At 36.5% G+C, this 15,605-nt stretch overlaps 1 protein-coding gene across 1 annotated transcript in view; it reads left to right on the forward strand.

The window, feature by feature from the left end:
• Window positions 1–600: 600 nt before the first annotated feature.
• The window catches only part of LOC104548538 (forkhead box protein P2-like), a gene marked incomplete at both ends in the record, with an annotated part of 34,447 nt that continues 19,442 nt past the window's right edge, over window positions 601–15,605 (forward strand). Inside the window, 7 exon segments of the mRNA XM_010194582.1 lie at window positions 601–747; window positions 1,918–2,082; window positions 2,114–2,170; window positions 3,659–3,731; window positions 3,734–3,814; window positions 10,043–10,256; window positions 11,885–11,989. Coding sequence (XP_010192884.1) covers window positions 601–747; window positions 1,918–2,082; window positions 2,114–2,170; window positions 3,659–3,731; window positions 3,734–3,814; window positions 10,043–10,256; window positions 11,885–11,989 — 842 coding nt within the window.

Below are 15,605 nucleotides of genomic sequence, written 5' to 3' on the forward strand. Positions count from 1 at the left end.
CCGGGTGACTGAGGTGGCAGCTCTTGCTCCATACTCCAGGATGTCCGTGGCATTTTTATCCCTGTATAAATCAGACTTCCTTAAAAGACTAGCCGAGCAAGAAAGGTTTTCCTATACTGAAGTGATGTATTACGCAAATATTTTTCTAGGTTAAGTGACTTTATTGTGTAAAACATTTACTGCTTTAAGATACTTATTTTGCTGTCTGTTTTAGTCATATCTTTTGAAACAGTCTCAATAGATTTTTCCATTCGTAACATTATGACACTTGATAAGATGATTGATTATGAAGTGTTGAGAGCCCTGCCATGTGATCATTTATTTTTAAATACACATTTGTACTAGCCAATGCTTAAATTTCTTTCAGGAATACATAAGAGATGAGAAACATAAAGCTTGAGTCTGATCGAATCTGATGCCTCTGGAAATAGAGTGCCACAGAACTCTGGTCTTAAAATAACAGATTCTGACTGAAACTGGAACTTTGCAGTGATAAATATTATGTAAAAAATTATGGTCCATCTTTGGTACAAAATAAAAAAGATGTACAGTCATGGTGCAGGCGAGCTAAAACACACTTGACGATGATATCTTTCTTTCCCTGTGCAGGTGCCTGTGTCAGTGGCCATGATGACTCCCCAGGTGATCACCCCTCAGCAAATGCAGCAGATCCTCCAGCAGCAAGTGTTGTCTCCGCAGCAGCTTCAAGCCCTTCTCCAGCAGCAGCAAGCAGTTATGTTGCAGCAGGTAATGTGGGTTACCTGCTTTGGATCCTTAGCACAGGGCATTCACACGAGTATTGGCCAGATTTGTAGGGGTCTTATTTTGTAATATTTCTTCGCTCATTACGCCGAAAAGAATGAAAATAAATGCGAAACTTCTTGTTTTAATTGCAGAGGTGTGAAATTGCGATTTTGAAACGTTAAATATTACATTAAAAACAGGAGCAGCAGCAGTGGTGGATGCATTACAAATACTGAACAAATTGATATTTAAATTTTCAAGTGCTTAGGCACATTTTAATTGTAGACTTGCCAAAGGAAGTGCAAATAGAGTTGTAGATAATTGTTGCTTTAAAATTCATAACACTGTAGTGCTCCCTTTAGCCACGTAAATGGTATGCGGTTATGAAATTTGAACTTAACAGCTTGTTCCATCATGGGAAAAAGTTGTTTTATTTTGTGGTTTGGGTTTTTTTGCCTCCAAAAAATTTGTCCCAGATAAGTCTAAAAAGAAGGAGAGGGTTGCTGTTTCCTTAGCACAAAATCTGGCAGCTAAGTGAAGAATCCATTAAATTGTTATTCATACAATAAGGTTAGTGTCAGTGATCAGAACCTTAGTGTAACATAGAGGGAAATTTTGGGTGCGTGCTTAATTGTCATACAGAAAATGATGTGTCTGTTTGTCATAGTCATAGCTCCATCACTGTGTGTTTAAACACTTTAATATCCAGTACCATGATCATTACACACAATTCGCCTTCAGTTGTGAATCCAGCATCCCACTAAACAGATTGACAGATTAATTACTTTTTTCCCCTAAGAAACGGACAGTTTAGTTTGGCCTTAGTGACTTGTAGGTTTCTTGCAAGTGGATGAGTACAACTTCTGATTTGTTACATAGGACATTTGAGGAACTTACGCATAGTTATTTGAGGAGTTAATTTGGCTCTTGCATTCCCTTTAGAATACAGATTTTCTATACCCTTCTGTTTAGGATATTTTGGAATCTGCATTGGAAAATTTCAGAACCGCCTTGGAAAAAAATGTATGTAGATCTGCCTCTTCAAATCACATTTTTTGTTATGAGGTGATTCTTAATGGCTACGCTACCATATGCCAATCTAGAAGAGTTTAGGAGATATATAATACTTGAAACTTTTGCCTTTATTTATTAAAGTCAAAATGGTTTATTCAGCAACAACTACAAGAGTTTTACAAGAAACAGCAAGAGCAGTTACATCTTCAGCTTTTGCAGCAGCAGCAACAGCAGCAGCAACAGCAACAACAGCAGCAGCAGCAACAGCAGCAACAGCAGCAGCAGCAACAGCAAAAGCAGCAGCAGCAGCCACAGCAACAACAAGCAGACAAGTCAAGTGCCACTTTCATGCCAGGAGGAGCAGCAGCAGCAACAGCAGCAGCAGCAGCATCCAGGAAAACAAGCAAAAGAGGTAGGAGCTAAGACCCTTGCTGATGCATACTAGTCTGAGCTGTCAGAAGCTCGGAAAAGACAAGACTAGTTTAGATTTATTTTTTCCTGTAGCAAGGATGCAGCTATCAAAGATTTGTTCATATGTTTTTACTGGGCTTAATAGCAGTGCCGGTATAATTCTCCTGCTCCCCTTTCTGAGACACAGGATTTGAGCAGTCTAGTGCTGCTGTCGGCTAATGTTCGCTAATGAATCCGAGTGTGCAAAGAACAAGCTGTGTGGTGGACACTGTACTGATTATCTTGTATTCGCTGGCAGTCTGTGTTGGGAAAGGAGCCTTACTTTTCTCAGTGGCACAGCTCAGAGAGCATGCAAATTTAGTCCGTGGCTGAAAAAGAGCGACTGAGCACAGATTTCAGAGTCACAGGCCCCTGATTAATGAACTGCTACTGTAGGTTTGGAGTGGCGAGTAGAAAGTTACAGTTTGATGTGCTCATAAATCAACCTGACAAGCGGGTTTCTCAGGCCTAGCTTGCACTTGTCAGCAAACTGCATCAAATATAAACATAATACAAACAAAACATGTTCAAGTAGTTAAATTGATCAGCAGGTATCCTAGACGTTGTCTTCAAGCTGCCCATTATGCAAACGTCGAGGAAGCAGTTGTGACCTCCTGAGGCTTTGTTTCTGTTTGGATTTGTGAATAGATTTTCAGACAGCCATCAACTACGGAATAGAAATTGCTCCCGTATTTCTCCGGAGGCTCTGGGCAATCCACATGACTTGCTCCATTATGCAGTCTGTTTTCCAGTGAGCGCATCAGAAGTTTCTCTTTTCCCCAAACTAGAAAGGAAAGGTCTTCCATAGCAGCTTGTCTTTCTCTGAAGTGTGACTGCCTTCCCATACCCTCCTGAGTCTTTGCAGACTCCGGTTTGTCTTGAAATGCCTCATAAAATTAGAACTTATACTTTTGCTTCATAATAGGGCACTTTGCCTTGAATGCTGTGCTCCTTTTAATATATTCCAACAAGAGAAGAGAGAGAGCTAACAGGCCAGTGAAATGAAGGCTACATCCCAGTTTACTAATAGATCACTGGAGACTATGTTCATGGGCCACTAAGACCAAACTTAGTCAACTGGAAAAACAAGAGTGCTTTTGAATCACAGACTGCTGGAAAGAGTTACACTTTTAGCATAGATAAATTTGTTATCATCTGCCATGAGCTAGGCTTTTTTTTTGTTTGAAATAGCTGTTACATACTTTCTCTTGACCCTTTTCTTTAGTGTGTCATTAAGTGTATCTTGCCATTTTCCCTAACAACTATTAGCTTGAATGAATATAATAGAAATTTCAAATGCTTTCACTGCCTGAGTGTTCTACAAATAGCATTATTATTTAATAACTGAGATTAAAGGGAAAGAAGTTGATTTTACATTTTTTGCTTCCTAGCCTTCACAGCACACTTTACTCTTTGTTGTATTTGCTTTTTTTCCCCCTTCTATCTGTAGCAGCAGCAGCAGCAGCAGTTGGCAGCCCAGCAGCTTGTCTTCCAGCAGCAGCTCCTCCAGATGCAACAACTTAGGTGCTGCGGAACCTTCAGCGTCAGGGACTCATTTCCATCCCACCTGGCCAGTCTGCTCTTCCTGTCCAGTCTCTGCCACAAGGTATTCCAGTAATCTATGATTGAAGGAGTTTCTAATTCATAACTTTTTAAACTGTTGATTTGCATCCAAAATTCAGCAGTTTCCTATTACGACACTTAAACATACTTTGTTGTTAGAACTTTGCTAATATGACCAAATTTTCTGGAGGCTGATAAATTTTTCAGCATACTTCTATGGAAGAAAGCAACTTTTGAGTGTTTTTCATAGATGTAGGATGCATATTATTAGCCTCATGTGCTGAAAACAATTTATAATAGCAACACAACTCAAGTACTTTTCTCTAAGGAATTACTGAAATCTGATTTAGTGGAAAAGTTAGCATTCCATTTAATATAAGCGAACAGATATAAAATATATCACTAATATTAAAGCCATATCAAAACTGATTTTTTTTTAATTCTAAGAAAGGAAAGTGTTTGGTGTTCATACTATTCCTTTGTATTAAGTATGTTAAATATGACAACAATTTTTAAGGAGGTGATTCCAATAGTAATGAATTATGACTGACAAATAACAGTAAAGACTTCTGAAAAAAAATTTCCCTTTGGCACTTTGATCAAGACTCCTCAATGCTGAAAATGAGCTCAAACTCTACTACTTGACACAAATACATTCCCAGTCAAAAGAAAATAGGGCACACACTTCTGAAAAATAGATTAACTTGGAGATAAATGCTGCTTACATTTTAAGATAAGGCCAAAGGCTTCCCATCTTAACAACTCTCTCTGTAACCTGGGAGGTATGTGGTTCTGTTTGTGTTACCATAGAGAGGTAAGCTAAATGACTGTCATAAAAACTACACAATACTCTCATCTCTGATGCTCCAGTCCTGCAATAAGCATTGTTTAGACTGTGTTCATGGCAGGTAACATTACTTTTAATTGGTCTTTACGCATGTATCTGTTTTCTCCACCAGATAACTATTATGAAATCGAAGCTTCAGAAAATAGACGAGTAAAAGCAGAGTACACAGTGTATAGACAACAATGTAGACAAAAATACAAAACAAAACAAAAAAAGCAGAAAGGAGGCAGGAGGAACACTTACCCACTAAAAACTTCAGTCTCTGGAAGGCAGAGATTACAAATAAATGTTTAAATTACACACATTGTGTTGTGTGGAAAAGCTATGACACAAACATATCTAAAGTCACAAAAATTACAACAACAAAGAAGAGCCCTAAGCTATCACACTAAGTATTATTATTTGAGAGTAGCAGTGGGGAGGCAAGCTGTGTCATGAATTTGGGCACATGAGACTGGAAATGCTGCTTTCCTTTTGTGCAAAGTCACATTGGACCAGAATGGAAAAAAGCAATTGAAACACAATCTCCCTCCAAACAGCTTTACCTTCTACAACCTCCTCTTGTGCCATCTGTTGCAAGAGGAATTCCTCAGGTTTTCTCTCACATTAAGCAATCTCCATAGATTTCCCTCAGCACTCCTACCCAATTGCATTGATATTCATTAGTTTAATGCAACACTCATTCATCCACTTCTAGTAGAAAAAAACGTAGAAAAAATAATACCTTTATAAATACATTTTTAGGAGAACTAGTAAACAGTTCTTTAAAATAACTTTCTTTTACTGAAAGAATTAAGCATAACTGAGGTCATGACAAAAAAGAGTGATACTGAAGAAATAAGTAAATTAATCTCTTGTTTGCTTCTGCCTTGATATTTTTAAATTATAGTGAAATGTCTCCTGAATCTAGTATCTGCTGTGTCTGTAGGGTCCCTTTAGATACACAAGTTAATTTATAGGACCTCAGTTTTTCACAGCCCTGTTGTGGATGTGCAGAATTTTAAAAAGCCAGACAGTTTCCCCTGGAAAATCTCTCTGCATCTCCAGAAAAGCCACTCACACTATGCCAGTCGAAGTTAGTGATGATGGTCTTTCCAGCAAGGTGCTAAAACAAAGAGATAACCAAATGCAGAGCTGTTACAGGCTCAGAGTTCTTTCTGTGGGCTTCTCCTACAGCGCATTGTGTCCTTCATAGGAAGGTACAGCACCCAGTCCAGTTCAGAGCAGTGCAGTGAAGATTAATAGGCATCAGATCTGCTGAGACTTTCTCATTAATCTTAAATTTATATATCAGAATACATCCAAATATAATCTACTAATCCAGGTAGTATGTACTAGATTTAACATAGATGTCCCTGCATTAGGATTTGTATAAAAGTAAGATCAAACTTCCTTTGTTTTTCTCATAAAATTTATCAAATTTTATGACAGATATTTTCTGGAAATACTGAATTAAACTTTTAGGATTTGTTTAAGGTGATACATGCTGGATGTGGTAAAAGGATGTTTTTCTCCTTCCAGTATGCTGCAAGATGTATAACATGCTTATACAGAAGGATGTACATATTTGTAACACAAATATTTTTATGTGCATCCATTTAGATTGCTGAGTTACATGGATGGCTGGCACAATGGGAGAAACACAGGGGGATTGATGTTTATAAGTTACTGGTCATAAACAGTCCTGTAAAACACAAATTATTAGTGACAAAGAAAGCATGGGTTTTGCATTTGTTAGTATGGAAAGACATAATTTCCAAGTACATCTGTGAGGTTTGCGGATATTAACAGTATTTACTCCCAGGTATGGTTTCTGCCTTTGAAGGACACAAACGTTTACTATGTTTTCTTGATGATCAGGTATAGCAAATGTGAATGAGATGTTTTAGCATTTGTTTTGTGACAAGATCTTCACTTTGCCATATCAAACCAGTAGCTCACTGTGAGTTACTTCCATGTAATGCTGCATTGATGCTAGCTAAATGCAAAGATTTTAAATGACAAAAATAAATTAAACAAAATTCAATCTGAATATGAGGAAAATCTTTTTTACTGTAAGGGTTACAGAGCACTGGAACAGGCTGCCCAGAGAGGTTGTGGAGTCTCCTTCTCTGGAGACATTCAAAACCCGCCTGGATGTGTTCCTCTGCAACCTAGTCTAGGTGATCCTAGGGGATTGGACTAGATGATCTTTTGAGGTCCCTTCCAATCCGTAACGTTCTGTTCTGTGATCCTGCTCTGGCAGGGGAGTTGGACTGGATGATCTTTCAAGGTCCCTTCCAACTCCTAAGATTCTGTGATTCTATGAAAACAAACAAACAAACAAAACCCTAAGTTTAGATCAGGCCATGTAGGAAAATGAAAAACAGATGCATGGATATGTTTTATAAGTGGTAGTTGTTATCAAGTCCTTACTCAAACATAAAAATAGAGTCGGTAGTGGTGAAAAGAGTTATAAAACTAACCTCAAAATCCTGAAATTCTTGGTATTAGTAAACTGAACAGCAAATCAGTATTTGCCCTTTTCATTGCAGTCCCTAATTTTTGTCCCATTCCACATCCTCTTCCTTATCCTTTGTCCTCTAATGCAGTGTGGAGAGGGTATTTTGAGGGTTATCTCAGACTATGAAACTTTAAGACTTACCTTACTTTTACATCGAGACTAAAATACCTGTCAGCCATTTTACAGGTCTCTTGTAAAATGGGAGTCGGACTCTTATAGACACAGAAACTACAAAATTGCCATAATTTACTATTAATTACAAATCCACTTATTAACTATACATTTTAAGTGCCTGCCCTTAATCCTTTTATCCTAAAAGGCAGCCTTTCAGAGTGCTCTGAAGAAGTGATAAAATTAACCAGCCTAAGCCCAGAAAGAAATGTATTTCTGATTAAAATAAAAAAAAATAGAGGTGAGATGGGCAGCCTGGAGTCACAGCTCCATCCAGAGCTCCCGCAGAGGAAAGGGCCGCCCAGCAGTTGCCCAGAGGGGCAGGAGACCCCTGTCCATGGGAATGGTCATTGCTCTGGCTGCTCTCAGCCCTCATTCATTTACCCAGAAGCTGAGGCAGCTCTTACTTTGCTCCCCCCCGCCCCTGCTCAAAGTTTTATGATCCCTGATGAAAATTTTCTTGGTGCAAGGCTCAACAATATGTTTGCCCTCTGGTTATTCAAACAGATGGATTTATTCTTGTTTTCTTATTTTTTCCAGTACAAAATTAGTTTATTTTGTTTAACAGCAGGAGGAAGGGAAGACTTTGAAGTAAATAATGTACTGTGTGTATCATGCCACCTAAATGAATACATTGCTTTTCATTTTGATTTGTGATTGCATTTGCAGGTAACTGTTATTTACCAGGCTAAAATGGGTTATTTGCAGTGTTGCTGGAAAATACCTCATGAACATGGCAGTAATTACTTACCTTCATTAAACAATTACAACTAGTATTACCATCACTGCTGTTACCCATCTCTCTAATGCAGTAAATTAGAGCCTGGCTTCTTTGCTCGCTTCCTTAAAATCTAGCTTTTCACTGTACAAATATGATACTAACTCCAATTTTAAGACATACATTCCAATCAGTTCTTTGTCATTTTGTCATTAGCTGAGTTTGCGAATGGGTGTTGTTATCTAAGGTAGAGAAGCAGGACAAAAAATAGTAGCCTAAAAATGAGCTTCTTTCATAATTTTTAAAAAATTGAATACCTTCCAACCAATTTGTTTTCACACTATCTCCAGAAATTATTATTTCTGTAAATCACGACTAGTCTGTTTTTTAATAGCTTTGTGTACTTCATGGTGAGACAGCTGTTGAGAAGTACTAGGGAACTTATAGTGCTTTTTCATTATTTTTTTGTTGAATGCATTTTACTAGTCTGAGTTCCTACATCTTCAAAGTAAAACGTTATCCAATAAACAGATTTGCTAAACAATGAAAAAGAATCTTTACATCATTCTAGTATATCTTGTTTACCAGACAGAACTATCCTCAGTGAAAAGTTTGAATGTATAGATGCACTTTAATCCTTTTCAGAAGGACAGTAAATTTGAGCTCTTTCATAAAATAAAGAGTAAAATTTTAATTCAGGCAACATCTGCATTTTGAATGTTTCACATTCCAGCTGATCTAGATATCCTGAGCATGTCTTACCTAATTTCACTTGTTGAGACTGTGCTTTGAGAGTCTTTACTTCAGGCTCACACGTACTGTAATGGAAGCTTCCTTGACTTTGTGCAAAGTGCTCAACTCAAGCCAGGCAACCCTAACACAGACGTATGAATACAGTTTACAAGACATTGCTATATGTGGCCAAGGATGAATCCTGGAAATGTCAAGTTTCCAGGCTACAAGTGGAGTAGAGAGCAAACTTAACCTCTATCTGCAGAAATCTGGTGGCTACACTCCAGAATAGTCCTGTGCATAAAGCAGAGAAGTTTGAGAAGCTCTTCAGATTTTGTGTGGCTGCCCATCACCCTAGGAAACTGGTGAAACAGAGTCTTCTCTCTCCTAGCCAAACCTTCTGATCTGTTTTCCACAGGAGGGCTGGACAAAATAAATAGTGGAGGAATTTGATTGTCTACACTGTATGTAACTTCATCTGTGCAGAGGGAGTTGTACATGGGCCAGTTTTGTTTTCTAGTTGTCTGGTACTGAAGAGCTTAAGCAGTCACCAGTATCTAGCTCTGAGCTGTACTGGTTTTGCTCTTCCAAATAGTCACTTTGGTTTTGCTTCTTAAGACACATTTTAAAACAGAACAGTTTTGTAAATATTAAACAGGACTACTGAATATGTGGGTGGTGTTAATTAAAGTCAGATGCATTCTACTCTAATGTTAAACCTGTTATGATCTCATTGATTTCATTTTAGTCTTCTGCTATTTCTCCCTCCAGTCTTCTTCCCCCCACTCCCTGCTCTTATTAAGTCTTTAAAGAGAATATCAATGTTTGTATCCTTAGTTTAATATTTTTTCTATTTTCTGTTACATGTTTGATTAAGAGGAATTATAAAACCTGACTTAACTGTGGATGCCTTGATTTATGTTTCCATGTCAAGAAACAGATAAAGCAGACCAAAAAAAACTTGTCTGGAAGTATATTTAGGGTTGTTTTTCTTTTTCTTTACAAGAAGTTGCAAGTTCTTTGTAGCTTTCACTCTTTGTTCATTGAGCAATGTTCTCAGAAGGACTATAATGTTATTAGAATCGGTGATGTTTAATTGACTGTTTATAACACAAGAAGAGACAGTTAGATTACCTGGATTCTGACAGAAGAAAAATGAGTTTATGTTTTACTACACGTTGATTGTGCTGGAAAAAACAGCATCAGCTTTATTGTTGGCATTAATCCATTAATAACACTGAGCTCATTATGTGAAACTCTTTATTTTGTTATATTAGTGGGGCTCTCTTTCATTTTATAGCTGGCTTAAGTCCTGCTGAGATTCAGCAGTTATGGAAAGAAGTGACTGGAGTTCACAGTATGGAAGACAATGGCATTAAACATGGAGGGCTAGACCTCACTACTAACAATTCCTCCTCTACTACCTCCTCCACCACTTCCAAAGCATCACCACCAATAACTCATCATTCCATAGTGAATGGACAGTCTTCAGTTCTAAATGCAAGGCGAGACAGGTAATTCTGACGAGATTTCAACTGTGCTTATCATTTGACTTAAAGCTGTTGTTTAACATCATAAGTCACATTATTTCCCATCACAAAATAATACAGGTTACTTAAGAGATCCTGGAGACCTGATTTTTCAGAATTGTTTACCAATAGGACGTCATTTTCAATAATGATGTCTAATTTTGCAGACTCAATGACAATTACCTGCCTGTGGTTTTATAACACATGAACTTATGGTATTTTTTGTGAAAATTAGAAATCCAAGAATACAGTGTGCTGGTTTAGAGGTGTAAATGCAGAATTGTGGACTCTTTTGTAGACATGTTGTTTCATTCATATGTGAGTTAACACATCTAGAAGTCAGACCCTTACTGTTGAATCACATTGCTGGTTTCATAGAAAATGTACGTATATCTTAGTTGTCAAGACTGTAATTCAGTGCAAAGATTCCATGTAAAAAGTGCTTTAAAAATAAATCCATTAAAGCAGTTCTCATATTGTTTGTCTCTTCTGAAGAAAGCAATGAAATTTTCCTTCTTATATGCATGACAATAACACAGTTGACACATTTCTTACAAATTTTTGGTGGCCTTAGTGTACTACGGTGGAATTCAACCATATGGATAACGTGAAAATCACTTTTCAGAAACATTGACAGATATGCTTCACTGTTCCTTATTTTCAAATAATGGATTAAATGCATACAAGAGTACATAATATTTGTAGCACTTCCTGGTAAATGTATTAGTATAATCAGGTGTAGATGATCTCAATATAAGATGAAATTTAATTCATATATACATAACCTAAATTTTAAATAATTGCATTTTCAAATACATATTCTATTTAATTATTTTTATATTTATAAGAAGATATTATAATTTAAGTGTCTCTTGTCCTCGTGTGACTGTGAGAACACTTTTCTATTGTTATTTTATATTACTTAAAATGTGGTACTTCTCTGAATATCTTTATAATAGTATTTCTAGTTAGTACTATTGCTTTTGTGATTGTATCTCACAGAACCTTTCTTTGCTTCAGAATATATAGCTGACGCCCACCTCTGTGGGACAGTCCCCTGAATCTCTTTGATAACTGTACATGAATGAAACTATTGTAGAGTTTCCCAAAAAAGACACAGACTACAGCTGGGTTTTTTGAAGAAGCCAAGTAATTAACGGAAGCAATACTTATGAACAAAACCAACTTTATTCTTATACACATCTAAGGAGAAAATGCAAATATTTTGTAGTACCATTCACAATATTCATAAATTCTAACTGTCCATCTTCAATATTTCTTCTCAGAATTGATCATTTTTGAGAATATTTTTTATTTATAGGTAAATGTTACACCAAGGTCATATGGCAGAATTAGCATATGGTATTATACAGTCATCTTATTTTTTCATCCTTTATTAACAGTCATCTTTGGCTCTATTTCTTCTCTAATTGGAACATCATCTAGCCTTGGCAGTTGAACTATTCAATAGAACGATTAAATTTTTCTGACTGCTCTGAGCAAAATTGACCTGTTTTGACCTGTTTGTCACTGATCATAACCTGACAGGCGCTAGCAGCCTCCAACGATTATGGCTTTTGAGATGAATCTGATGCTTTATTCTTTTGCTGCAGCTCGTCACATGAGGAGACTGGGGCCTCCCATACTCTCTATGGTCATGGAGTTTGCAAATGGCCTGGCTGTGAAAGTGTTTGTGAAGATTTTGGACAATTTTTAAAGTAGGTGATTTTTTTATTCGTTGTGTACAGGGTTGTTTAAGGTGAGGGAAAGGGAAAGATGGGAAACAAAGTTTTAGTGTAAATCACATCGGAGATTTTTTTGTGTATTCCAAGCACCTGGATAATCGAGGCTATCCGCAGAGGGTCAAATTGTTATCCTTTCTTTCATGTCGAACACTTTTGCAGGCCTTTCAATAGCACAGTGTTTAATCCTCTTATTATCCCTTACTGAAATGGAGCCTCAGAAAATTTGAAGAGATGCTTTAGATTGTATATTGGATAGTAGGAGTATGAAAAAGCACATTTTATATTCTGACAGCTTGTGTATAGTGGAAATTAATGTGTATAGTATAAATAAAGAAGCACAAGGGACTAAGCGTGACCATTTAACACTCACTTGCTAATTTATTTTTGCTTTTACTCTTGTATATACACAAGATACACAGACAAAAAGCACTGTTAACAGGTGGGTTTGCACTTTTCTGGATTGAACAGTGATGTCAAAAGTTTTCCCTTTTAGTATCTGGATTTGCCAGCTATTGTCTAAATCAGGGCATTTAGAAAATAAGTGACACAGCTTTTTCTTTACATCTGCAGCTTCAAACTACAACAGGTTTCTGCAATTTATTTTATTTTTGTAAGTAGTTACCAGTATTTCTGTATTCATTCGAATTTTCAACAACAGCACTGATTTTCTACCTCTGTACATTACAGACTGGTCTTTATCAGAAGAGCTGCACTCATTTTGGCATGCAATAGATCTTAATGGAAAGCTACAGATAGGCTTATATAGATGAGTAACTTCAGGGGCTGAGACTCTTATGTTGTCATGGTGCAGCTAACAGGGTGAATGAACTGTTTCATGCTTCATCAACAATTAAGTTAATTAGCTCATTTGAAATTGCACTGCTTTGTTGCCAGGATGTTGGCAGAAACATCAAAAAGATGTTTTTACAAATGGTAGACTACAGGGTATATAACAGAAGCACCTTCACAGCAGACCATAAGTACTCAGTTTCACAATAACTTCTATAACAGTATTATAGTAATACTTTTCATAAAGTATTTGCAATGCTTTCTTCATTTTTCATGCTGTATTTCAGTTTTAAATGAAGTAACTTATACTGACTTGCAATTCTTAGGGAGGTATCTCTTGTGATAAATTTTTGTTTATAAGTGCATTAAGCAGAACGTCAAAATAATGGCGTATTATTGGGGAAAACTGTGTAGGATTTAGGTGAACCTGATTTCCATAAGTTTGTATTAAAAGGAAGACGAAATATCCTAAATTCAATGTAGAATTCTTAAGTATTATTAATACTAAGAATTTAAATTTATTTAGCTCAAGCATTCTCCTTTTCAAGAAAAACTAAATTTTCTAAATACATCCATCCTTCTAGGCTATAGTGGTGCTAATTTTGTGGGCAGACTTTGCACATCCATTATGTTAAGTCTCTTGTTATAATCCATGATCACTAAAATAATTTTGATTAAGGTGGTGTAGTGCTAGGTTTACAGATGCTCTTGCTTTCCTGAACCAAATAACCCTGGAAAATGTGAAAGCGACATATAACATCTTGATCATTCTGGTGCGGAGTCAGAATGGGTTTACAGCAGAGTCATGTCTTTTGTCCTGTGCAGCAGCAAAAAATGTCTGAGAGTATTGTGTTAATTCTTTTCATTCAATTCTGTCTTCTGTGCCCGTAAAACAAATAAGTAGTCATGGTGCTGAAAAGGCGAGATTGTTTATGAAATAGAAATTTACCTTCATTTCGCACTAGCCTAAAGATGAAAATCAATACATAACCTTGCATTAGATTCTTTAGTACCTTTTCATGTTCACACTAATGCAAAATCCCCATTACAATTAAAAAACATTTTCTTTCAATTAAATATCAACTTTTAGTCCAAAGATTGACCATTTTTCCAACCCATTAACTTTATAGGGGATGACAGGACTAATGGCTGTAGTTTTCAAGGCTTTGCTCTTAGTCTAATCTTTGTTACGTTGTTTTAGGTTCTCTGACTTGAAACAATATGATACCTGTGTTAAGATAGTTAATGCAAGTATACTGTACCAAAATGAAATATTAATAAGGTACACTACCCCAGTCTAGTAGTGTGTATTTCTATAATATGCTTATGACAACTTTGAAGAGTGCCTGGTTTATGAAGTGAACTCCAACTTCTTGTGCTCAGAAAATGGTTTACCTGGCAGCTTGAGTTAAAAGAAAAAAGGTACTGTGCAGAGCATCTGAGAAGGAGGATTAAGACAGAAAACACTGGCTTGGCTTCACTTTCCTAATAATGGAAAGGATTTAGGGTGAAATGATAAATAACTTGCAATAAATTACTTAAAGCCTCAAAAGCTATTTTCACCTTCAATTTTGTTTATCCATTATGAATTGTTTTTATTTTTAAGATAATTTGAGGACACTCCAATTATCTAGAATAGTTGTGAGATATTCTGAATAGCGTAAGAAGTTGTACATTGTGTGCTGTTGGCTAGATTCATGTTGGGAAACATATGGTTTCGAGAAAGTACAGCTGATCTTCTCCATGATATGTTTCTGTACATGTAGAAAAACCTAATCCTGTCTCTTTCAGTTGATATCCTTCAACTCTGGACAACAAGCCCACAGTTTATGGAGCAATTTTCTATCTTGACAAAATGGTGTTAGGTTATAGTTACTCATGCACACAAGATCAGTTTTGACTATTCTGTAAAAATAACAGCTTTTGGCTTAAGCAAAACTTCAGAATGTAAAGACAGATCAGAAAAAGTCGTGGCATAGCTAGAAAGTAGATGACAAGATTTAAAGAAAATGCCAGGCACTGAAATGATTAGAAGAGTGCCAAAAATGCTTATGAAAGTTCAGAATTTTACTGAGAAACAGGTGTTGACAGAAGCTAACCATTTTGCTGGCCTCTAAGTGAGGAACCCAGTAAATCACTAAAAGCATTTAATAGTACTTCTTCATGATGTTTTTTTAAATGTCAGAGTGCAATAGCATATGACAAAACTTCAGTGTATTTTGTCTGCAAAATTAATTATCATTCCATTGGTCATAAGTTAGTTTGAGTAGGAAGGGTTTGACTTCTCGAGCTCCAACTGAAAGGTTTACAATAAAACATTCCACCCAGCAGACAAGTGTTTTTAACCTGCATGCAGCAGACGCCAGCAAACATAATGCAAGCTGCAGGACAAAGCCGGGTAACATTTTCATTTATAGAGACAAGGGAAGAAAATCCAGCTTTCCGACAGATTGTGTTTATTTCTGGGGCAAGAGGGCACATTTAAAAGTCTACAAAGAGAAGTGACCATCGTCATTGTAAGGATGACAAAAACAAAACTGTAAAAAGAAATAAATTAATGAAATTTAATGCCATTGAAAACTTGCTGTGGTTTTCCCCCTCTTTCAGCTGCAAAGTGCTGCAAAGAATTATCTTCTTTTTTGCTTAGTGTGCTTTGTCCTTTTTTTTGATCTTTTTGTAGGTGGTGTGGCTGTAAAATTATGACCTCAAGAATCTTCCTTGAACTTGTCAGAATGTTGTTTCTTTTGGTGACAGTGCCACCATCTCTCAAAACTAAGGCATCTGACATAATCAGCTAAAT

This window comes from Mesitornis unicolor, unplaced genomic scaffold (assembly GCF_000695765.1).
Source record: "Mesitornis unicolor isolate BGI_N332 unplaced genomic scaffold, ASM69576v1 scaffold45521, whole genome shotgun sequence".
NCBI classification, from domain to species: domain Eukaryota; kingdom Metazoa; phylum Chordata; class Aves; order Mesitornithiformes; family Mesitornithidae; genus Mesitornis; species Mesitornis unicolor.